A 26127-nucleotide genomic window follows, 5' to 3' on the forward strand; every position below is an offset into this window, starting at 1 on the left:
TACCCAGAGCTCCCCAGCCTTACTCCCCTCCCTCCTGAGGCCCCGACACATCAACCGCACTCTGGCCTTGCACCAGAGTTCCTGCCTCAAGGGTTGTTCACCACATATCTGAATGTCTTGTTCCTTCACCTATTTCAGTGGTTCTCAACCTTCCTGGTGCCTCCAACCTTTAATACAGTTCCTCATGTTGCGGTGACCCTCAACCATAAAATTATTTTCGTTGCTACTTCATAACTGTAATTTTGCTACTGTTGTGAATCGTACCATAAACATCTGAGATGCAGGATGTATTTTCATCCTTACAAAGGGGTTGCAACCCACAGGTTGAGAACCACTGACCTATTTGGGGAGGATTCCTTGCCAGGCGATCTAAAATTCCAATGCTCCAGAAACCCTCTTTTTCTTTCTGCTGTTGATTTTTTTCCCTTAGTAATTACCATCTAACATCTTAACAGTCTCCCCACCTCACACACACTAAGATGTAAATTCCCCGAGGATGCAAATTTTTATCTGTTTTGTCTGTTTCTTTGCTCCTCAAATAGTGCCTGGAATATGCTAGACATTCAAATATTTATTAAGTGAATAAATAAATACTCGGGGGTGCAAGTCCACCCTTCCCATCCATCTCCTTAACAGTTTTGAACCAGAGTGAACCCAGAGGGTAAAAATGCAGACGGAGAGCCATTAGGACAATCTGATGAGTACAGAGCTTTTGTGTTAATTGCCCCCAAATGTATCAGAAGCGGGGAAAAATAACCACTTTTTAGATATTGCAGCCAACATAGAATCTGAACATTTACAGAAAGGTGGATTTTTAGTTTTCAAAAAAGATCATCTTCCAATCAGAACGAATGACGGAATGACGGATCAGTCTCATAAACACTGAGCTTTCTTGCTAATGAAGATTGTGAAAAAGCTGTTGGATATTTTCTGACCGAGACCCTGTAGAAGAACTTGTCACTGCATAAGGAGTTAAGTTCAAAGAGTCCCCAAATTCCTCTGCTTTGGGACCGGGTGAGCTATGCATACCTGAGGTGCTAGGGGGCGACACACAGTTTCCATTGTTCTCTCCTGCGTGATGGGGTTTTGCAGACGTTTGCATTTGGGAACTGGAGCTATACTCCAGTGTGCAGGTCCCCAGCTCCTTCGCCTAGTTACTGCTGGCTGCACCTTGAATCACACCACTCCCTATGAGTAGGAGTCCAGCCTGGTTGGGTAGCCTTTCTTGAAGAGAGTTACAGTTCAGCAATAATTCCAACAGGAGAAATCCATGGAGTATAATTGTGTAAGCAGATAATCTCCTATTTCTTTAAATAGGTCATTAATATGATCTCCAGGCAATTTCTCCCTTGGCTGAAATAAGACTTTGCATTTCCCTGAAGTAAGGATAAAAAATCTTTATGAATAGAAGATAAAAATTCTAAAGCAAGTTGAGTAGGTTGGCATTTCTATGGGAGGGCACATTCTTGTTGGGAGTTGTAAGGAAAAGCAGGAAACAAACATTTTTATTTGTTTGCTTTTCCATTTTGTTGTTATTATTTTCCTAATAATTATGTTTTATGTGGCGATTCCTGTTTCTGAGTCCAATTGACAAGGTAAGGAATTCATAATAACATTCAACACAATGTCAAAATTTAAAACACATCCTTACATTAAAAAAAATTTCCTTGGCCTGGAGAGTTATAACTTCAATTAATTATGATTTTATTTTATAGGATACATGAACTAAACCATAGCAGAGATATTAGAGAGAGGTAAGGCTCTCAATAAATGAAAAGAATTGTTCCCAGTAATTCTTCAGATGACCACAGTGAGCCTCCTGAACTTGAAAGTAGATGTCTTTTTAAGAATCTTTTGACCATGGAACCACGACAACGATGATCTTCCTAAAGATGGTATAAATAAAGCTTCAGGTGATGAAAATTAAAACGTCACAGGACCCCCAAATCTCTGTTCTCGTGTGATGCTTCACTGTATCACAGCATTTCCACGACTCAGATTTATGGTGCTGTCAGTTTCAGCGTCCTGCTTTACAGACATAGAAAGAAAAATTTGTGTTTTGCATGCACTGTTGAGTGGGGGATCAGGACTATGTATAGCTCTGTATAGGTTAGGGTTTTTGAGGGAGGCTTGCTACTATAATTCTATAAACCATCTGAGAGAACCTTCCTTCCATTTGTAAATGTTTCCTTAATATTTACAATGTCAGTTTTCCAGAGAAGCACACAGACTCTAGAATCACTGCAAGAACATTCCTGGCCAGGTTTAAGGGTGGCTGGTCCTTGGCACAGGTCCCTTAAGCCACTAGGTATGAAGCGACCACTAGGAGTTCTCATAAGGGTATGGGAGGTTCAGTGTGGTTACCTACAGGTACTCAGTGAATGACCCATAAACTTTGATTGTGTTAGTGTATATTTTCAGGCCACACAAATCTGTTTGGTTGGTAAAGTAAATGCCCACTAGTTCCTGGGCAGTCCCCACTCTCTCCATGCTCTGGCAGGCAGCCCTCCTATACGAGAGGCCTTTCATCTTAGCTACTGGAGCAACACAGCCCCGCTATCTAGGGGAATGCCCTTCCCTTTATTCCCCTTTATTCTTCTGTAGCCCACTCCCCTCCTCCAGTCTCCTCGCTCTCTCCCTTCAGGCCGGGCTGTACACTCCAGTACCAGGATAGTGGTAGATTCAGGAGAAAGGAAAGGAAAGGGAAGAATCAATACTTTTGATGTTCCTACTTCATGTGTGACACTGACCTAGGGATTTCACTGTAGCTATATAGCATACGTATGGAGTCACTAATTTTTCTAATTGGATAGACAAAAGACTGAAGATTTGGTTAAATTACCTGCTCCAAGTTAATTATTTTATCCTTTAGGTATACTTGTCTTGTATCCTATCAGTTAAAGCTAGAGAAGCTGGCGGAGAGCAGACTGAGGAGGTTCTCCCTGAGTTTGATGCTATTTACCACCCTGTTCCAGTAATTAATTGGTGACAGCAAAATAACAGCAATGAGAGTGTAGTAATAGTCCTACCTATGATAATAGCAATGGTATTAGAAAACCTAGGAATTGTATGCTTCAATCCATTGACAGGCTTCAATATTCAACTTGGCATCTTCTCAGTGTTCCTGTTTTAAGTGATCAAGCAGTATCATTCACGTTGCTGAGCTTATGAATATGAATTTATCTTGTTGCTGGGCACCCTCTGAACCCTGGTAGGAACTTAGTATCTGGGGTGGTTTTTGTTTTTTGAGACAGAGTCTTACTTTGTCACCCGTGGTAGAATGTCATGGTGTTATAGATCACGGCAACCTCAAACTCTTGGCTCAAGTATTTCTCTTGTCTCAGTCTCCCAAGTAGCTGGGACTATAGACGCTCACCACAACACCTGACTAGTTTTAGAACCGGGGTCTCCTCTGGCTCGGGCTGGTCTCAAATTCATGAGCTCAGGCAATCCACTTGCTTCAGCCTCCCAGAGGGCTAGGATTACAGGTGTGAGCCACCACGCCTGGCCTTATTTATTTTATTAATTCTTAAAAGTGTTTTCTTGAAAGACAGGATTTCTCTATATTGCCCAAGCTGGTCTCAAACTCCTGGGCTAAAGTGATCCTCCCCTCTCAGCCTCCCAGAGTGCTGGGATTATAGGTGTGAGGTCTTGATGTCTTTTTTTAACTAGAACACTAAGTAAGTCTAATTGTGGTCTTCAGAGCCGCACTTGATGCCCACCCCCACCAGAAACAATAAGGGGCTCAAATCTCAAGAATTGTAGCTGGGAAATAGCCTAGAGACTGAGCTTGCCCTTGAGACTCCTTGAGTTTTTTTGTCAGTCCCCACTGGTTGCAGAGTGAATGAGCCACTCCACAAGGGTGAGGGGCCACACAAGGTTGGGGACACCAGGCATTCCCCACACTTGCAGAGTTCTTTGTGTTATTTTCCATGTGAGACTTAGAACTTGGGAGCACCTAAGTTGGTGTAGTACACAGTCCTCGGTATCCAGTGTTATCAGAAAGTCTTCAGGTTTCTCACTCCCCTTCCTACGTGTGGCTCTGCAGACCTTCAAAGCCTTTATTTCTACGACGAGGCAGCAGACCCCTCCATCCTCTTGCTCCACTTTGCGGTGTCTGGAGGAAGATGAGATGTTGTTGCAATCATGAATTTCACAACAGGACTGGATTTCATTAACTGTCTAATGACAAAAGAGCTAAAATTCTTATGAATATGAGTCTTTTTTGAATATCCATTCTCTTGAAATCCTTTCACTTGAAAAGTGAGAGGCAAAACCAGAAGGCCTAAAATGGCAAAAGCTTCTCAGTACCATGGGGTGGTTGTAGTGTAAGCAGGAGGACTCTGCTGGGAAGAATCAGGAGCACAGCTTCCTTCTTTTTTAATCTACTGTTTGTAATTTGAGAATATTACTGGGATTCAAATGTTATATAAATTGCTTTTGTAAGGCTGGAGTCAAAGTTTTAAGTGTGCCCATTGCCCAGACAATATACGCTGTACCCATTAGATCTGACTTTACCCATCCTGTCCTCCCCCTCCCACCTGGTTGATTTTCCATAAGTGTTGATCAATTAGTTCCTATTTAATAGTGAATACACATGGTGCTTGTTTTTTCATTCTTGTGATATCTCACTTAGAAGAACAGTCTCCAGTTCCATCCAGATTAATATTCTAGGGCAGGAATTTCTGTCTGTCTCAAATCCCACCCCCTGTGCAGTAAGTCGCCCTTTTTGGTAGGAGGAGGTAGATGCTGCTGAGTGCCTTTCTCAGCCTTGAATGTACTGAAGTGGTGATACCTCTCAGAGGACACCCTAACTCAGGGGTACATACAACTGACCCCCAGTCAACTGCACCGAGAAACCAGCTGCTTATGTGATTGGCACTCCCCGAGGCTCTGTACAGAGCCGCTCACACCAGAGAGAGCTGAGTCCTTTCTCATGTGAATATCTCTTTCTTTAATATTTTAAATTTGCCTGGAAGTCATCACAGAGCCTGAAACGTAGGAGGCACTCAGGACGTCCATGCTGCTTGAACAAATGAAGATAAATATAAGACCCGGGTTTTGTGCCAATGATATTTTTCAGGTTTAATAATTTATGGTCAAAAGCTAAGAGATAATAAATTACTACTGGGACTTTTTTTCCTACTTACTTGTATTATCTTAAGTAAAATGGTTCTTTGAAAAGAAGCTTTTGGATCCCTTTCTAATTATTTTCCTCATAAAATCATGTATTTACAGAGATTTTAACTATTAGATGTAGAACTGCCTGTAGAATTCTAAGCCAGCAAGACTCCCCTTGGTATAAGTGGTTATCAGTTCAAGTATATTCAAAACATAAGATAAACAATCCTATCTTTTCCTCTGTGTGCACTTGAGCAAATCATTTAAGGTCTCTTGGTCTCATTTTTCTTATTTCTCAAGGGTGAGATTGGGTTTGATGAGTTCCAAGGACCCTGCCAGCTCTGATTCTCATACATTTGCTGGAGTGCTTGGCAAAAGCATCCTCAAATTACAAGTCACTCTTTCCTTGTGCTGGGCCTCTTAATGACTTCACCTTTCATTTTCCCTTTCTCCTAAGTCTGATTCTCCTGCCACAGGAAACCTTTCTTAGCCCTTACGTTGGGTTTTTCTCCCTTTTCCTGCCCTAACCCTACTTCTGTCTCATAGTTTATAAATACTGCCAAAGAGATAGCCGGTTTAAATGTCAATGATTTGCAGGCCATCTGCATATGCCACCAAACTGTTAGATTTTTTTGAAGGTAAGAAATACATATGTCTGGTGCCTTGTGGCATTCTAAGCACCCAACACATTGCCTGGAACTCGTAGAGACCAAGGCTATTCAAGTACGGCCCAGGCATCCCTGCATCGGAAACTTGTTTAAAGGGTGCCAACCTCTCAGCCAACTACAGAGCTATGTAATCAGGAGGTAGAACCCTGGAATCAGCATTTTTATAAGCACCCTTGATGATTCCCCTGAACCCTGAGGTTTGACAGTGTCTGCAGCATATAGTCTAATAGATGTGTATGGAATGCTGAAAGAATGTTTCCAAAGAAAGATAATGCCAGGGAGAAAATACAAAAACACAATGCACTTAACCCAGGAGTTCTCAAGCGTCTGCTGCAAGGAACCTCTCAGCTCTAAAGGTCACATCTTGTTTCCCCCAGGGTCAGAGCTACCATACATAGAACAGGCATTGCTTTCAACCCACTTTAAACTCATTCGACAGGCCTGGTTCTTCCTCGGCCCTCAAATGGCAGCGCATGGAGGTCTCACAATTTCCCTGGCCACTGCTAAGTAATAGCACTGTAGTTTCATAACTAAATGTACAGATGTAAATAATGGTCAGTCCTCCAACTTGATCTGAAGCATCAGCCCCCCCCTCCTCTTACATCTTACAACTCAACTCAGTTGTAGCAAAAAGCCTGCAGTTGGAAAAGGAAGGGCTCTGACCCTTTCAGAGGAAAGGAAAAGGGAGCAGGAAGGTTCCTACTTGGCTGGCCCAACACTCAGCTGACGTGGTGCTCACTGGACTTGGAAATATGGACAGGTGGCTTTTTCTGAAGGAAGATTGTGTGGGGTTTTTTTTGGAAACCTCCCAATCCCAGACTCTCAAATACAGATCCTTTGATGTGGGAAATGCACTATCTCTAAATTCCTTTTTACCTTTGGCATTTTCTGACAAAAAGCCTTCACAGGTCTGATGTGTCCCCCACAGCAATGACACAAACATGTCTCTGTGTCATCCCAGGAAGTCACTTCCTTGGCGTGAAGTGAAGAGGAAAGGGCCCCTGCTCCTTGAGGGGTAGAGGTCATAGAATACAATAGCTCTTACCAAAAAGACAATTTAAAATCATATTTTTTTGTTTTTGCAGTTTTGGGCTGGGGCTGTGTTGGAACCCGCCACCTCCAGCCTATGGGGCCAGCACCCTACTCCTTTGAGCCACAGGCACCACCCTAAAATCATATTTCTTTATAACGTAGATGAGGAATTAAGGAATGTCTACCTGTTCTCAGATAGATCTTTAAAAATCTGCATCCTGATCTAGCAATGCACTGTAGTGCCTGCTACCTGGGGCCAAAACATCAGTTTAAGCCCCTATTACAAAAGTGAGGCTAAGCTAGACTGTTTAAACACCACTGAGTGAGCGCTCAGAGAGCGTCTACTCTCTCTGTGGTCGTCTGGCTCACTCAGAATGAATCCCCATGTGGCCGAGAGAGTCTTTAATTCTTCCTTCCTAAGAGGTCCAGAGCATAGATAAGAATCTCAAGACCTAAGTTCAAAGGATAAAAACCATCAAGGAGCCAGAGTTCCATCAACCCCCAGTGGCCCACCTTGGGAATCCCTGTCAGAAGAACTACCTCTCCCCAGCAGTGGACACTGGCACAGCCACCCGGTTCTATCATTACCCTCATCTCCCAACAGAGATTCTCAACCACATCAGGTGTCTCTGGATGGACTTCAAAATAGCCTGAAATCCCCTGAAAAGTTATGCAATTTTCACATGTCCTCCAGAGAAGATACCTATTTTTGTCAGATTCTCAAAGAGGTTCATGATCCAAAAAGGCTCATCACTAGAGTCTCAGGATGGTCTGAACAAGGACAACAATGTTCTAATGCAATACAATGTGGACTACAACTACAAGGGATACAGCGGCACCCCTCGTCTGTGGAGATACCTTCCAAAAGTCCCAGCGGGTACATGAAACCGTGGGTAATACTGAACTCTCTACTCTGGTTTTCCTACACTTCCATACCTACAAAGTTCAGTTTACAAAGGAGGCACAGAAAGAAATTAACAGCAATCAAAACTATTTCATAAAATAGAACAATGATAATGTACTGTAATAAATTTATCTGGACCTGGTCTCTCACATTGTTTTGAGAGAATGTGTCTCAAAATGCCGGGATCTTTTCAGACTATGATTGGCCACAGATAACTGAAATCAGGGAAAGTGAAAGGGCAGATAAGGAGCCTACTGTGTGTAAGCACCATAACGAGGGCATCACTTCACTGCACCCACTATGTGTTAAATGAGAGCAGAGGAGGCTGCCCAGAAAGAGGAGCTGGGTTTGCAAAGAAATATAGGCTCCTGACAGAAACAGAGTGGGAGAGAGGGTGTCACCATTTCAAAGAGCAGAAAAACTCACCAGCCAAAGCTGAGTGTGAGTGTGAAGCAGAGTGTAAGTAGTGGGAACGAGGAGCTGCACTTAGGAGAAGGAGGGAGTGCAAACCAGAAAAGGGGGCCGGGGGTTCATGGGAGGGTGACGACATGTACTTATTTCAGAGATGTCGGAAGACGGGGAAAATCACTAACCAAGAAGAAATCCTATTCACTTACAACATGGCCTCATAGTTGGGCGTCTGCATGTCTGTTTCCCCAGATAGAACGTGAAGGAGAGCAGAATCAAAGTTTAAGTAACATTGATAAGTTTAGCCGCCCGCACATCCCCCAGCATATGGTATGTCCTTGGTAAAGTTTTAGAGTAAGGAGAGAAGCCGGATAGAAAAGAACGAAGGGAGGAAAATGGGGGAGGAAGAGAGAAGGGAGAGAGAGAGAGAAAGACAGGTGGAGGAGGAGGGAGCTGAACTTGAACACACAGATGGGAAGAGAAAACAGCAGACTTACATCAGCCCAGACAAGCAACTCTGAGAACCTTCATGAAGGGAGTAACTTTAGTTACGAGATGTTATGTTCCATACAACACAAATTCTCATCTTCTCTAAACAGTTTTTCTATTACCTGCTCAGATTTGTACTAAATGCTTAATTCATTACGCGTACCAAGGATCTGGCAGTGTTTCACTAGCCCTGTTAGTGACTTCGTGCTCATCCATCCTGTGCGTTAGCCCGGTATCCCTTAAGAGCAGAGCGTGAATTCACTGACAGCAGGGAGTGGAGTGTGGCCACGTGGGGAGAGGGAAGAGTAACTGACCCGTGGGCCCCTCATCCCCCCGCTGGTGATTCGACCCCTCACTCAACAGGGCAACGTGTTTGTTATGCCTGGCTGGCTTTTACATCCTGCCAGCCCGGACATACTAAAAACCTGACCTTCAACTCAAACCCTCTTAATCCACATGCTCTATTATGTTTCTCCCAGATTGAGTGGAATTTGGGTCAGCCCTGGGTTAGGATGACATTTTTCACTCTTCTAAGACTATGATTTAATCTGTCCATCTCAGATCCACCTGAAGCACTTTTCTGTTTATCCGGATAACCTTTCGGGGCTCTCTAAGCTTGTCATTTCCTCTTTGACCACATTTTATATACATACTGCATGTGAAATTTCTACAGCACACCTCCAAGTCCTGAATCCTTAGACAGTCATTCACTTCCTTTGATAACTTGCTACTTCATAAACAAAAATATCCTACAGAATTTTGAGGACATGGTTCCAGATGCATCGGGGTGGCTGCCTTGGCCTGTGTAGATATAAAAAAGAACACAGAAACTCGACTTTAAGAAAAAAAAATCTGTAACATGGCCCAAGGTTAATTACAGCTCCTTGCATGCTCAGAGGTCACATGATTTACAAGTAGTTTCCTAGAAACCTGAGCAGTGACTCCCCTTATCCTCAAGAATTCTTTAATGACATCACTTCTTTCATGAACTAAACCAGAACAAGCGTGTGATAACCAGACAGGTAAGAAGAAAGGGAAGTTACCAAGTGGACAACCCAGTGACAGTACCCCAGGATTATTCCTAATTATTTAGTGAGCATCTACTATATGCAGATTGCTGAGAGACAGGGCAGGAAGATTCTTAAAACTCTGAATAAAAAAATAATTACCTTCCTCAGAAGCAAGTCAGTAAAAGAGGAAAGCAGGGATACAGTAATTGGAGTGCAGGTGTCACACGATGTGCCCTCACGGAGTGCTAAGGAAGGCAGTTCGCCCCGGCTACTGTGGGGCCCGGGGGCACTGCGCGGCTCCAGTCCCACACAGAGTCATGTTGCCAGACCTGCTGGATGTCCTGTGTGTATGTGTTTTTTTAAGACAAATGGATAATGCATATTTTCTTGGACCCTTTCCTGATTTTTTCCATCTTGTCAACCAAAGTAAGCATTTTTAAAACCCTGATTCTGTAAGTGTGCAAGTGGGGGATCCCAGTCCGCTGCCATGTGCAGCCATGTACCACCGCTTCTACCTCTGAACGAGGACTGAGGTTATCAGAAGAGCCTCGAATGTGTCTGAAAATGTGGGTGAAGTTGGCGCACACTCATTTTTTATTTTTTTTTCAATTAGTGGGATAATCTCACCTGTGTTTTAGAGAGACAATTCTGGTGACAGATGAGTACTTGGCACATGACTTGACAATATTATTAGTTAATTAAGTAAAAGGGGAGCACAGGGCAGCAGGTGATCAGAGGTCAATTAATAGGCCCTCTGGCTAAGGATCTGGCTAAGGCATATGAGGTTCCACTCAGGGAAATAAGAATGGAAACAAAGTAATAAATATGAAACCTATCTTGGAGGCAGAATGAGGCGTTTCTGGAGGTAATGAATGCTGCTCTGGCTCTCCCTCTCTCTCTGGGAATTGAGAAACTGACAGTTCCTGACTCCCTGTGTTTGGGTGGTACCATGTGAGTAATGCTGACCAACGAGTTTCTAGAGAAAGTGATGGGGCCAGAGCATTTCATCCCCACCCTCAAAAGCTCTCTTTCCTTCTGGTAATGTTCAAGATGGTGGCTGCTCCATCAGCTTGGCCCCAACATGCCTACAAGGAACTAAGCTGATTTGTGACATAGAAAGAAGCAAACTCTGCTGAGATGTTAAGGTTGCTTGTTACCGCAGTGTAACCTAACCTATACTGACTAACAGACTTGTGCTTTCCCCTTTTGTCTCTACTGCATTAGACAAAGTAAAAATAATAGTATTTTACTCCCCCACAAGCAAGACCAACCATACTGGCAAAATCCAAGAGGTATTTGCAAAAACATCTGTACTCATTCAGGTAATGCAATCACATTCATCTCAGCCCCATTAATATTCCAGCATCAACTGCTTTTTTGAATTTTCCCAGGATTCTTTTACTAATGATCCTTTTCTCCTAGTAGAATTTATCAGTAATGTAATTATTTCATTAAAGCTACTAGTTGCTTCTTTTTAACTTACTCCATGTAAGCCTTTAAAATGAATTATGTGAATTGAATGACTAATTTGTACATCAATACAAAATAACCAAATTAATCATGCAGTATATTACTTATCCTACTAAAAAATTCTACTGCAGTGATGGAAAGAGGACAGTAATATTATTTATGATATAATATGAGTAACTTTTAACATTTAATTGGAGTAACATTTTGCTACACAAAGTCACATTGTTACAGGTTCTTTTCAGAGGCTGTAAATGGAATTGCAAATCTAGCAGATATATTTTGAATCTCATGTGTTAAGATACAAAAATAGGCATAGCTTAAGGAAAGTAGTTCCATTTATTGTAAGGCAAAGCAAAGTTAGGATACACGTGGCCTTAGATTTCCTCATCTGTAAAATGACAAGAAATACACTCTACTTCCTCTTCTCAAAAAATAAGCAAGAACCAATAAAGTGAGATCCATAAAGGTTTTCTGGCAACACTGAAGTTGTTGTGCAGGACCAAAATTGAATTGCTTATTTAGGAAGTTTAAAGTTCCAGGTAAATAAGAAAGATACACGGTGATGGGGACAAATTAAAGCGAGAGCATAGTCAGATTCTTAAAAAGAAATCTCTCGTTGTACACTCTGGCTTCTGCAGCCTTCTAAAGGAATCAGCCACTGCATCTTTGTCACTTAACTTTTTTTAATCTGAACTGACAGATCACTGGAGAATAACTGTAGGGAATAATCCCCACACTGGCAGAGGGGATGGATTAAATCAACCATGAAAATAAGCACTGGCCCATGTGTCTATAGCCTAAAAGAAATTTGAGTGAACATAGCGCTGTGTTTAAACCAGATGCAGTAGCCATTGAATTGTCTGTAATATTTTCTTCTGCGAATCTCCATTTGAAGGGGAAGGGAACCACTGATGCTTTGAAAGCCAGGGTGCCTTGCTTCGTCTGCTAAATTTAAATGATTATTTTATTAACATAGAAATATAAAATGAACAGACCTCTCCCTTTTGCCCATATCCTTAGCATCATTTTTTAGTGAATATAGCTTACTTTCTACCTTTATTTTTAAAAAGTAAAAATTTTGCTGCAGGGTGGTGCCTGTGGCTCAAAGGAGTAGGGCTCTGGCCCCATATGCCGAAGGTGGCGGGTTCAAACCCAGCTCCAGCAAAAACTGGAAAAAAAAAAAATTTCCTTGGAAAAAACACGGTTAAGAAATGTTAGCTATAATTTTAAACCTTTTGATCTCCAGGGTATATTAGATTGGTCTTCTCAGAAGAGACCACCAAGAGTGCAAATAATTGTTTTACACATTTATAGAAGAAAGATAATGAGATTGACTGTTGCATGGGTACCTCTTTGAGTTGTTTTCTGTTTCACCCAAATGTGTTTTATTTCCTTAAACTCACATGGTATCAAGAAGAGAGTGAGGAACAGATGATGACTCACCAATGTCTCAAAAGAAAAAAAGATGACTTAATATTAACATACTGGGGAATGTGCAGAGCACCGAGAATTGACATCCAAGGAGAATCCCTGCTCCTGCCCTGTTCTTCACCAAGCCTCTGCCAAACTCCCTAAGAGAAGGATGCCAGTTATTGTGGGAGGGTTGGGATTCTCTGCTGGATACATTTGGTCTCATCTGTTAAATGGATTTCAAATAAAGAGTCAGTGTCTCCGTAGACAGTCAATAGATTCCCTGCAGGTTATGAAAGCATCCATCAAGCAAAATCAAGGAATATGTAGGATCTACCATCCAAAATTCAACGAAAAGGCAGATTCAAATCCCAGGAGTTCTAAATGTGGTATTGGATTAACATGAAAGGATACTGGAAAATTCGATGGGAAAAGGCAGAAGCATGTTATTTAAATTTGTTTTTCTTACGGAAGATCTTATTGAAAAGTTTAGTACTGATAGAACTGAAGCTTCCTTTACTCATGTTATAGGCTTAGGGAGGAATGAGATATCCACACCAGGCTAAAAACTCCACAGCAGTCGTGTTTCCCCAGAGCCAAGGGAGAAGGCACTAACCTCCAGGTGGTCTACTGTCATAGGAAGTCCTAGCTCTAGTTTCCCAGCTCTCTTTCTTTTGTACACCTAAAGTCTCTTTTCTCTATTTCTTTCTCCTTACCTACTGGACTATCTGAAATATTTTGCCTTCAAGGAAACTGCATTTATTAAGACATTCCTATACAGCCAAGCACAGCGGCTCACATCTGTAATCCTAGTATTCTGGGAGGCCAAGGCAAAGGATTACTTGAGCTCAGGAATTTGAGACCACTCTGAGCAAGAACAAGACCCCATCTCTACTAAAAATAGGCAACAACAAACAACAACAACAACAAAAACTAGCCTGTTGTGGCAGGTGCCTGTAGTCCCAGCTACTCAGGAGGCTGAGGCAAGAGGATCTCTTGAGCCCAAGAGTTTGAGGTTGCTGTGAGCTATAATGATGCCGCAGCACTCTACCCAGGGCTACAAGTGAAACTCTGTCTCAAAAAAAAAAGAGAGAGAGAAAAGAAAAACAAGAAAAAGAAATTCCTATATTCATATCACTTAACACATATTTATATTTTTTATCAATACAAGATGTTTATTACACTCACTTCCAGTTTCTCTTCAGTATAAATTAACAAGATTCACCACACTGTATCAGCTTGCCATATGAATTAATTAATTAATGTTATTAGGGATAAACTTGAAAATAGCTCACTACTTCCTTCAGAGACACTGATATAAACTATATACTTATACATATATAGTTCTTGCATTTATAAAATGGTCACTTCTGACTACAGCAGAGAGAGATAACTTCAGGTTATTTCTAGGGGACCTCTCACAGTATTAGCTCCAGACATATGCATAAGTTTATGTTCAAAAAAGCAAGATGGTGGAATTCCAAGGTCAAATGAATTTGATCACTGTGGGATGGAAAATATTAATCAGATTTCTTTAATGCTAAAGCTGTAGTCGTTAATCATCTAATGTTCACTATGGATTTCCAAAAATAGGGTACAACATGTGATAGCTCCCAAAGGCTTTGGCTGTGGAACACTTTCCCTCCCGGAACATATGTGGAGACAGCATCCTCTGGAATAGTCTTTGAGAACATTTCTTAGACTATCAGGAACAAATGTCTGTCGTTGACTTTTCAAAAGAAAGTTCACACCACAGTTGGTGTCATCGGTGGAGCCAAAGGTGAATTCAGTTCCATTCAGAGTCTTGATCTCAACCTAAAGAGCTCAGGAGACTGAATTTAATCAGCTACCTAGGACAAATCAGACTATCACAACGCTGATGGAAACATTTATAATCAAACAGATGATAAAACCTTGTAATATACAAAGAGAAATACAATTGTTCTTCACCTTCTCTCTTGTGAAGGACAATTCTGTGGAAATCCTTACTGCCGGAAGGTTGCCAGATGAGTATGAATACAGAAATAGTCATACCAATTATTCAAACATAAAATGGCCACATACATCTTTACAAGGGGATACGCCTGCGTGCTGACCCAGGCAGGTCACAGCCTCCAGTCACCTCTCCCACTCCAGAAGTGGCTTCTGTGGTGTTAGTATTTCTGTCTTCCAGCGATGACTGACCTCCATCTGATAGACACTTACACTCCGTGAGCATGTAAAGCCTTCACCAGTTCAGAGCTTTCAATGACACAGAACACAGTAGGAGAGCAGGAACCCCATCCCTGTTCTGTTCAGTGAGCACTACCCTGTTTGATATTTATTAAAAAAGATTTTTTATTAAGTCATATATATAGAGAGCATGAATACATTTATGGCTCTGTGGGATTCAATGTGTTGATTATTTGTACAAATTGGAGTGCTTACATCTTACTAATTAACAGCTTTCAGCTCATTTACTTAATCACAGTTAAGACATTTGTGTTTGACTTGTCCCCTTGGAATATGCTCCATAGGTGTGGTCCCACCATTAACCCTCCCTCTATCAAACACCCCCTCCCTTCCCATCCGCTCCCCTTCCCTCCTTCATCTTGGGCCACAGTCGTGATTCCTCTCTCATATGAAACCATGAGTGATTATAAATTGGTTTTACAGTAGTACTGAGTACTCAGTACATTGGATTTTTTTTCATTCCTGAGATACTTTACTAAGAAGAATATTTTCCAGCTCAACCCATGTAAACATAAAAGAGGTAAAGTCTCCATCTTTTTTTAATGGGCATAGTATTTATTAATATTAATTGACCAAGTTTTTGAAGCCTTGGGACTATCTATGTCTTTAATGTGGCTGGCTGTGATTTGTGTGTGTATAAAGAGGGTGCCAAAAAATGTATGCACATTTTAAAAATGAAAAGACTGTATTAAAATTGTAATACTCAATATATATCGATAACAAAAGTCACACTGAGCGCCTCTTATAATTGCAGAAGTCAAACATGGCTTGCATATTACAATTTTAATGGAGTTTTTTCCTTTCTTAAAATGTGTATACAGTTTTTGGCACCCTCTGTGTATATGCGTGTATATATGTAAATAATAATTATATATGATATTATAAGTATATAGGACATATAATTATATAATACATGATAATGTATATATTTTATATGTAAGGACACATACATATAGTTATATAGAGGGAGAGAGAGTCAAGGAGACTCCATTAGCTCCATGGAAATGTAATCATGTTTCTCTGAGGGCAGTTTCCTTTTTCTTAAGAGTACCTTAATGTAGCCTGCTACATGGCACCATTACCTCCAACAACAGTTTTAAAATACTGTGCTCTTATTCTTAGAAAGTTATTTGATTCTTGGTCATTGAAGCCACTTCCCCCTTAAGAAGAGCTAACCGTGTTTGGAGTTTATCCCTGTCCCCGCTCCCACCCCCAGTGAATGAAGGATTCCTTGGCGCAGGAAGGAATAGAAAGAAGACAGGGACTCTTCAAAACAGGAGAAACCTTCAGGACAGGTGCCATTCATGCTTCAGACCTCCCTGCAATCAAAAAGGAGGCGGGGACTTCACCTAACCTTTGCTCCCTTCCTGGTTCTTCTGGGAGCCCTTCCCCCAATCACTTGCCCTTGAATCTGCATCTGGGAGAATCCAATTTAGTATACTTACTTTATAAGGTTCGTAAGAGGACTAAAAAGGAAATTAATGTCAAGTGCTCAGAACAGTGCCTGGCACATAAGGATTCACTGCTGTCAAAACTGTTAAGAAAAGAGTATAATTGTCTTACCATAACAAGTAAGTTAAGTGAGGTGATGGATGTATTGATCAGTTCGATGTAAGCATTTCACTTTGTATATCAAATCAGCATAGTGTACCCCATAAATGCATCATGTACACAGTTATGATTTAATAAAGAGAAAAAGAAAAGAATTCCCTGCTGTCATACAAGATGTAGACAAAGTTTTGAAACTGACTTTTAGAAATGTTTTTGTCAGTGTAACACATGCATGTGGTTAAAAATCAATTCCATCCACCGGGCTTATGAAGAAGACATAGCAAGTTCTCAGCTATACTGCTGTCCACCCTCAGGGCTATTCCCCCAGGGCAATCACATTTACCCTTCCTGGCTTTAGGCTTGTGGGTTTGCCTCCATATTTCTAAAGACTTCTGAGTTATCTCTATTCCTGGCCTATTAACTTACTGTCTCTTCTGTGGATTTCCTGCTATTGTGTGTGAGGATTTCACTCATGTACATCTCCTGCTTTCTCTTCCCCCCTCCTCCTAACAGAAGTACAGCCCTATAATTAGTTAACCTGGTAGCTTTAAATAGTTAAATCCCTATTCGTTCTGCCAACTATGGCGTCATCTCTTGATTCTCCAGTTAGGGCTCTGGTCCTCATATTCCGTCCTTCCTCTCTTCCACCAGCCTTTCACCTCTACATGGTCAATGATGGTAGTATTTGTGTTCTCATTAAATATGTCATGCTTTGTTCATAGGTTGTTCCAAAAATTGAAAGCCTGTGAACACTCTTAAATTTAATATGGCTACTTTATTAGTTCCTGCAGAACCAAGAAAATGTGCTACAAACAGGTGCCCCTGGTGGTCTGGATTTTAGAACCACTCAGTCATCCAAGTGGTTCATCCTTTCACATTTCAGCCAGTGCTCAGAGTCACCCCACATTTTATTCTATTTCGTTAACATAGTGTAAATGTATAGCACATATCTCTGTTGTATAGTGAGCCAATCAAGGTAGTTGGTGTATCTATCACTTCATGCAGTTCACATCCTTTCTTTGTAGTGAGACCATTCAAAGCTTCTCTTCTAGTGATTTGTAATATTTTACTGTTAACCATAGTCACCTACTACGCCACAGAACACCAGAATTGTTCCTTCTACCTACGTGCAAATTTGGATCCATTGACCTACATCTCCCCCTTCTCCCCTGTGCCTTCCCAGTCTCTAGTAACCACTGTTCTATTCTCTGCTTCCATGATGTTAACTTTTTTTTTCCTAAGATCCCACAAATGAGTGATATCAAATGGAATTCACCTTCTTGTGTCTGGCTTATCTCACTTCACACAAGTCCTCCAGGTTCATCCACGTTGCTGCACGTAACAGAACTTCATTCTCTTTATGGCTGAATAGTATTCCATTACATGTATGTGCCACCCTTCCCTTACCCATCCATTCACTGATGGACACGTAGGCTGTCCATCAATGGTAATCAGTTCAGTAATTTTAACTTACTACTTTTTCTATAGCATTGAATGCATCTAGTTTTTCTTCTTGAAATTTAATGACTTCTTGTTCTAATTTGGAACATCTCTCTCATATCTGGATTTTGTCTTTACCAGAACAACTTTGATTTCTTCCTAAAGTTATTTCTTTTTTCCATATTTTCAAATTCTCCAAAATGTCAACTATTTTGTCATTACAATGCAGATATTTCACCTACAGCCTTCTGCCTTTATGCTCCAGTCTGGACTGGCTACTGTCTAGAGCAGCTGGACACAGCGGGGCCCCTCACGTTGCTCTCCTGAGGGACATACACTGTTTCCTGACTCCTATGTCTTGCTCTTTCTTAGCTCGTGACTTTATTTTACTGAAGTATCTATTTGACTTTGTAAGAAAAATTATGCAAGGTAAGACGTTCAAGTCCTAGTAAGTTCCAAAACGGGCCTTACTCTGCTCTTCCTTTGGCCAGATAGTTGAGCTAGCAATAGAATTCTTAGTGCAAGACAGTTTTCTCTCAGAACTTTGAAGGCATTGCTTCTCTGATTTTAGCTATATGGTTTTGCTAATAAGAGGTATGTCAGTTTAATTTATGTTTCTTTCCAGGTAGCCTTTTATTTTCTCTTTGAAATCTTTTTGGATTTTATTTTTTATTTTTATTGATTTATGTATTTATTTTTTTGAGATAGAGTCTCACTTTGTCACCTTGGTAGAGTGCTGTGACATCACAGCTCACAGCAACCTCAAACTCTTGGACTCAAGCAATTCTCTCGTCTCAGCCTTCCAAGTAGCTGGGATTATAGGCACCTGCCACAACACCCAGCTTTTTTTTCTTTTAAGACACGGGCTGTCACACTTGCTCAGGCTGGTCTCAAACCTGTGAGCTCAGGCAATCCACCCACCTCAGCCTCTCAGAGTGCTAGGATTACAGGCATAAACCATCATGTCTGGTCATCTTTTTTAGATTTTAAAAGATCTTTATTCTTTGGTGTTCTACAGTGAGGAATGACCTGATTGAGAGCCCAGTGTATGAGAGTGAGACTGTGGGTTAATGAGAGGAGAAGTACTTTACTCTAGGCTGCCGTATCCACATTAAAAATCCTAATTCTTCCCCAGCCAGTTTTCACATTTCAGTAGAGGAGAGTGTTTTCCTTATTTTTCTGAGATGTTAGGCCTAGCTGTGGACCATTCTGCAGGTGGAGATGGTAGGGAGGTCAGCTGCTCCATAAAGGGACTCGCCCCCTGTGATTCCTCAGCCTCTCTGATAATCTGCCAGTGGGTGCAGCGCCTCTGGCCACAGCTGTTTCTCGTGGGGGGGGGACTCATCCTTCACTCTCTATCTTCTCAGTTTACCTAATGTTACATGTCGGGCTTAACCCTTTTAAAATAACTCCAACAAGAACATGCCCTAAAATGTCAATAAAGGCCGTCATGGTTGGGGAATCTCCCTGATTTCCAAAAGAAGCTACTAAAGATCACGGTTGATTCCCAGGTGTCTGTCTTCTTCTTTCCGATCAAGGATTTCAGTGATTTTGTCTATGTTTGTGGTGTGTGTGTGTGTGTGCGCGCGCACGTGTGTGTATTTGCTAATGGCAGAACAATTTGTTGAGATGAAATAGTCTTAGAGTCATGGAGCTGGACAAGCAGACTGACCTGGCTGGTTGAAGGTCAAGGGGAGAGCCACCTCTCTCGCTGGCTGCAGCTCCAGTATGGGCAGCTCAACGCCCCAAGGGCGATGGCTCCCAATCTCCTGGGGGTATTTGGAATGCAGATTTTACCCTTTTTTCTGGAACCTACTTTCCTAACCAGCTCCCCAGGTGATTCTAGACGGCAATTTGAGATGCCAACTAAGAAAGAAGCTTGGGTGCCTGAGGCAATACATGGAAAGTTGAAGGGTGTTTTCATGGAAAGAATTTACCTCTTTTCCCCTGACACCTCCAGAGACACTTAGAGCTCTGCCTTAAATACAAAAAATAATAATAATAATAATTTAAAAAAATAAAAGATTAGTATTTCTGGAGCCAATAACACTGACACGTGCAAGGTGCTCACACATCATAACCTTTGAGACAGACTTGACTCTGGTTGTTTTGGGACCTTGTTGCCAAGAATAAAGGCAAAATTCCCAGTAAGTTTTCACTTTCGGAGCTTTTTCAAAATCCCTAGTCCTCTACCATCTACCTTTTTCCATCTACTGTGCCAAACTCCAGCCTGCCAGTGCAGCTAGCCAGGGACACTCTTACTGAGGGCACCAGACAGCGTTTCTGACTTGCGCCTTTGGTTCAGCTACCTTACATGTCCTTATCTCAGGGGCACGTGTGGCTGTCTGATTTACCAACTCTAATTCCTCCTATTGAGTTATTCTGTTCGATTCTATAGGTTCCACTTTTTCTTCCTCTACAGGTGTCAATGGGCAACAAAAGTGAGTAGTAAGTATAGCTGGGGAAGCAAAGCCTAGCTCTGGAAGCACTGCTTCTTTTCATGGGCCCAGGGATTTTTGTTTGTTTGTTTGTTTTGTTTTTTGTGTTTTGCAGTTTTGGCCGGGGCCGGGCTTGAACCCGCCACCCCTGGTATATGTGGCCGGTGCCCTACTCCTTGAGCCACAGGCGCCGCCCCCCAGTGATTTTTTTTTTTAAGACTGGGGGAGGGAGTGGATCAGGGAGACACTGTCCGCAGTGAAGGACAAATCCAGCTGGAGAACCGTCAGATGCCACCCCAGTGATACTCCAGAGACAAAATGCCTACTCGCTTTCCTTAAAATGACACAAGGCCTGAGCACGGTGTGGCTGCCACCCTACCCTAAGCATGGAGGAAACGTTTTCTTACCATCAGTGCTAACTGGTGACATGAATCAGTGTGCTGTGGCCCGCCCCACCCCCCTTCCACTCACGCCTCTCACCGTTCCCTCCTGAAACACCTGTGTGTTTCTGTTCCTCACAGTAACTCCTGGCTCATTCTCAGATCAGCACCTTCATTCTCAAAACACACATTTACATTTCATATCGGCAGGTTTAAAAAAGAATGTTTTGTCTGCAGCGGGACAGAGGTACAACTGTACACGCTTTCCCGGGAGTGGAACCATTTGTCACCGGGCAGACCGTTCCATTTAGGCTCAGTCGGCAGCTGGGTAGCCGAGCCACCTCTTCTCAGGAGCATAGTGCGGAGGGCACGGCAAGCGAGCAGTTATCTTTGCACAAGTAAGCTTTGCTTGTCAAAGCCTGAGGAGGAAGTGGGTTGCCCCTTTAGTACCAGTAATTCTATCACGTTTTAAGGCTTTGGAAAGCACCCAGAGCCTTCACCACTGCAAACATGGGACGGTCACTTAAACCTTCTAGGCCCAAGTTCTAATTTATAACATGGCAGGGATATCACCTAGCCAAATAATTGTCTTGCACACTTACCACTTTCACTTAAAATGCATAAAAGCAAATTATGTAACCAAAATGTGCGTGCCCCTGTAATAGTCTGCAATTAAAAAACAATTAAATACACAGTTAAAAAAATTGTCTTGAAAAGCTAACTCATCATATTAAATGGAAATACTTTCCCAACTATGAAGCCCTGTCTTACTTTGGACACAAATCACCGTGACTGTTCTCTGCCTGTGCACCCTGTATGCAGCATGCTCGTTCTCCCCTAGCAGCTCCAGAAGCCTCAGGGATGGTGTCTTCACTGCCCTTCGGAGTGCATCTAAGTCACTTTGATAGTAGCCCTGCTGCTCTGTCCCAGCAAACCTGTGCTCTCCAGCTCCAGCAGGCGAGGCCTGCTCCTCCCTGTGCTGGAATCTGCCCCAGGCTCCCCTGTGGCTCCTTCAGAGCCGCCCTTGCTGGTGGCTGCCCGGACCCGCCCGGACCACAAAGCCATGACGGTGGAGAAGGATCACGCTCTTCCTTGTGGCATCCCGAGGCGCTGTAGCCTATTCCCCAGCTCATGAATACAGAGAAACAGCTCTTTTTTCCTAAAATACACAGAAAATTTTTCATTTCAACTATTTACCATTTGAAATATTAAACTTGCCATTTTAACCATTAACTAGGTGTACGATCGGTGGCACTAAGTCCCTTCCCAGTGTTGGCCAATCATCACTACTATCTAGTTCCAGAACATTTTCATACCCGGAAAGGAAACCTTCTACCCGTTAGCGGTTCCTCCCACTCCTCCCACCAGCATCTGCAATTCTGCTTTCTGTCTCTCCGGACGTCCCAGTCGGGGCATTTCACACAAATGGAATCATACACCGAGTGGCCTTGGGCGTCCGGCTTCTTGTGCTTAGTGTCGTATTTCAAGGTTACTCTTTGTGTTTCCATCCAGTGCTCTTTCTCTCCTAGGACCAGACTTATACCAGGGAACTGGGCTAAGACTGTTTAGATACCATTACCAACATACTCTTTCCAGTGGTCCTGGTCACTTCAATGATAGGCCCCGCTGCTTCCTTCCTCCTTAGCATGGGTCCTGTGCCCTCTGTAAACAGATCTCAGGGAGGCTATGCCCGTTCCCAGACACGGCCAGAGTTTGTGTAAACATTAGCCGTGAATAACAGCATGTGCCCTTTCCCAGCAGGCTCTCAAACCCAATCCACCAGTTTGCCATCCATGCCCACATGTGCCTGCACTTAAAGAGCCCAAGAAAATGCTGAGGTCTGGATCCCGACTAAAGTGATTATGACAGCATGATGTTATATTTCGGCATAAAGCAGGTTATGGTGTTGCTAAGAAACACGTGTCCTTTAGCAGTTAAGCATCATTTTGCTTTCTTTATCTTGCAAAGTATGGGACACATTTGTATTTCTCCAGAATCTTCCGCGCACTTGCTTTGTAAATGTAGGTATCCACGGTGCTTTTAACTTTCCACTCCCCTGCCTGGGAAGTAATATGATATAAATCCCATCCAATATAATTCTGATACCTCTGATGAGATGGCTTTATTTATGTGCAGGGTTCACTGAGGAAACCTTTAACAGAAATTTAATATGAAACATGGTTTCTAATTTACAGTCAGTATATAGAAACTGAACAGAAGGGATTCTTGGCTACTTCTTTGTGATGTGAAGTTGCTTATTTGGCAGTTTCAAGGTGCCGAGTTTGCCATAGCTGTTTCTCTTCTCTCTAGGAAAATCGGTTTGGTGAAATTTGGTTTTGTGTTTCCTTTTCAAAATTGGAAAGTTTCAAATTTTCAGAATGTATTTCTGTGCATTTCTTTTCTTTCACAGCTGCTGGTATTGTAGTCAAATTGTACATTTAACGTTGCCCTGCATAATGGATAATAACCAGATGTAGAGGAAACAATCATAAAAGGACATAAATACCAGGGAAGAAAGTAAAATCTTTCCTCTTCCATGCCTAGGGTCAGAGTTTTACCCTCAACAAGCATCATTTTGTCTGCAAACATTCTTTGTAGTTCAAATATGTCGTTGAACCGTCCTGATTTTCTTCTTATTTTTTTCATTCGTCGATGTCTACACTTCCCTATGCTTTATGCAAGGAGCCATTCAGAAGCATGGTATAGTCACATTTTTTAACTCTCATTTTCATATTAGCGTGTAGGTGGTTTTGGCCACCTTTATTATAACTCTTTAGTAGACTGAGAGTTATGTTCTCGTACACCCCTCCTGCTTCTCTTTGCATCGCGTACATACCTGAACATATTTTATTCTCCATCATTTCCTGCTTGCAGATACCAAATTACTAGTAGTTTACACAACTCACAGGTTTGCTTAGGTTTATGCCTTTCCAGTCAAGCTGCTGTTATGGGAAAGAAATGACCCAGCAAAGGGAACTCACTGCCATAAAGAAGACACATTTGGGACCGTGGCTCATTAGTAGGTTAGGGTCTGCTGCACCTACCCGTCTGCCAATATCTATCTGCCAATAGTCCCCAGTCTTTCCTGTTTCTAAACGCTGATTTAGATAAATGCTTTTCTAACCAAAATGAAGCAGTATGGTATTTAAGTCAACCATGAAAATAAGCACTGACAAATGTGCTCCCACCTGAGAGGAATCAGGATGGGCTTGATTTGAACCAGGCAGGTGGCCAGATGCAATCAGGTTCCTAACTCCACCAAAGGAGCCATCAGGCCCCACTCCTCTGGGGTCCTCCAGACTGCAGAAGATCTTGAGAGATCAGAATTGAGCTAGGCTTCCAGATCTTCAATAAAATGTGATCTTCCACAACAGGAGGTCGGGAGGGGGAACTGACAAAACCAGACCTGCCTCTAAAAGTTTTGGCGAAGGGGATGGTGCTGGGGTTGTTTACAGCCCTCACTCACACACAGTCCCTCTACCTCGGGAGTCTTACCACAAGCCCCAGAGCACCCTGGATTTACCATCAAGGCAGGACATACGCTGGACCATCTGGACAGACCTAGACTAATTCAATGGCCCAAGGAGGACTTGCTGTCCCAAATGGCCTGTCATGGAAGCCCTGCATGGCTCTTGAGGGCACAGAATCGGTACTTGGCAGCCCTGGGAATGATCAAGCTGTCATTTTACCAATACAGCCACATTTCCCTTGAGTTAATATGTTTAAAATCTGACTTACACCAAAGGTTAATTGGAAGGATCCACCTTTCCATCACTTTCACAAGATAGGTTCTCTACCTTCTCTAGAAAGCTTCAAGTTATTCAAAACTTCCTAGACCCTCAGTTGCAGGTGATTCATTCTCTATATTATCCTTCCGAAGTATCACCCAAGCCATTGTATGATCTGGGTGTTTTTCCAGCCTGGAGTATCCTGTCTTCCTGCACCTCACTCTCCTGAGCTCTCTCTGCTCATATCCCACATCCACCAGGAATGGCGTGTTGGCCTCTCTAGCCCACAGCAGAGCCCCTCTCCTGACTCTCCTAGCCTTTTTGGTCACTTTCACACTGCTGACCATTTAGTCAATTAACAGACATGTATCACACATCTACCACTAACAGGACTCTGTAACAGGTACCTCTGAACCTAAGTATTTCTTGCAAGTTAATCTTATTTCCCCACCTAGACTGTAAGCTCCTTGAAAGCAAGACTATGTCCTCTTTTTAACTTTTACATGTTACCTGGCACATTACCAGTGCCCAGCTGGCATTCAATAAATTTTTTTAAATGATTTTTAACTTTAAAAAATAGTTTCTGGATGATTTTCTTACAGAGAAAGTTCTTCAGGTGCCCTCAATATATGGTTCAACATATGTGTATTTTTTAAGGACATACAACCAACAGATTTTTTTAATAGGGACTAGTTTAGTGTTGTAAATGGGAGTTATTATTTTGGGAAATCTTGTTTAATTCTAGGCAAAAGAAGGAGGAAAACATTGCAGCCAAGTCTGGCGGGTTCAACCTTGATCCTTGTATCAATTTATTCATGAGATTGTTGGAAAGTTATTACACTGAAATTTGGGCAAAGAAGGAAGTGAATTTGGTCTTTAGTCATAATTTTCTGTAGACCATTCTTGGGTCCAACTAACTACCTCCCTGTTGCAGAAATTGTTTGTGTTAAGTAGGCAAATGTGTGCTCAGTGCTGAGACAGCCTTTCCCACCAACTCTTACCCTTCCCAACAAGGAGACCTTAAAAGACGTCTCATTCCCTCTATTCCTTGCTTGTCCTTGAGGCTGGGTGTGTCTAATCCCCACACTGTCCCATGCACTCACCTGCTGTGCTCCTTCCAGTCTGGGGGCTCAGCAGGCAAAGCAACTGAGACTTAGGTTCTTGACCCTGCAAGACGGAGAAACATGTACTATCCTTAAATTAAAAAGAAAAAATCCCCGTAGAAACTGGAAACTAAGAAGTCTAAGCAGATGGCGAAGGTCTGAAGCAGCAAGTGAAAATGCACCATTCGCGGTGTTGGTGACGGATGAAAAGGAGACTACAAACCGTCCCGTTTTCTGTTCTTAACTCCCGCCAGGCATTTCCCAAAAGAATTAAATTGGTTGAACTTTAAAACTCTAAATCAGATCTTGCGAGCATGCGTGTATTCCCTGAGCAGTCTGGGAAGGAAGAGAGGGATAAAGTACTTACCAATGACCTCCACTCCCGCTAACCCCACCTTTAGAAGTAACACCCCCTGTGCTACATTCTGGTCCTTACAAAATGTTAAGCTGTGCCCAAGAAGTGACTCTCAGAGCCTTGCATCCTCCTTCAATGCCAAGCAGCCTCCGGGGGAGAGGGCAAGCTTTCCCCGAAGGAGGCCGCGGGCAGCCTGGACCCAGCAAGGCCATGGCCGTTGGCTTCACTCCCCATTCGCTTTCTTTCCCTGCAGCTACCTCATCCCTGAACTCCCAGCTCCAGCAGCTCCAGCTCCAGCTCCAGCAGCAGCAGCAGCAGCAGCAGCAGCAGCAGCCGCCCGCACCGCCACCCAGCCAGCACCCGCAGCCGGCCCCGCAGACGGCCTCGC

The 26127-nt window shown here is 42.6% G+C and overlaps 1 protein-coding gene across 1 annotated transcript in view; it reads left to right on the forward strand.

Moving 5' to 3' along the window:
• POU6F2 (POU class 6 homeobox 2) overlaps positions 1-26127 on the forward strand; it is a 478769-nt gene that overhangs the window by 334067 nt on the left and 118575 nt on the right. Inside the window, 1 exon segment of the mRNA XM_023517730.1 lies at positions 25993-26126. Coding sequence (XP_023373498.1) covers positions 25993-26126 — 134 coding nt within the window.

This window comes from Otolemur garnettii, unplaced genomic scaffold (assembly GCF_000181295.1).
Source record: "Otolemur garnettii isolate 467f Iridium unplaced genomic scaffold, OtoGar3 scaffold00119, whole genome shotgun sequence".
Classification (NCBI taxonomy): domain Eukaryota; kingdom Metazoa; phylum Chordata; class Mammalia; order Primates; family Galagidae; genus Otolemur; species Otolemur garnettii.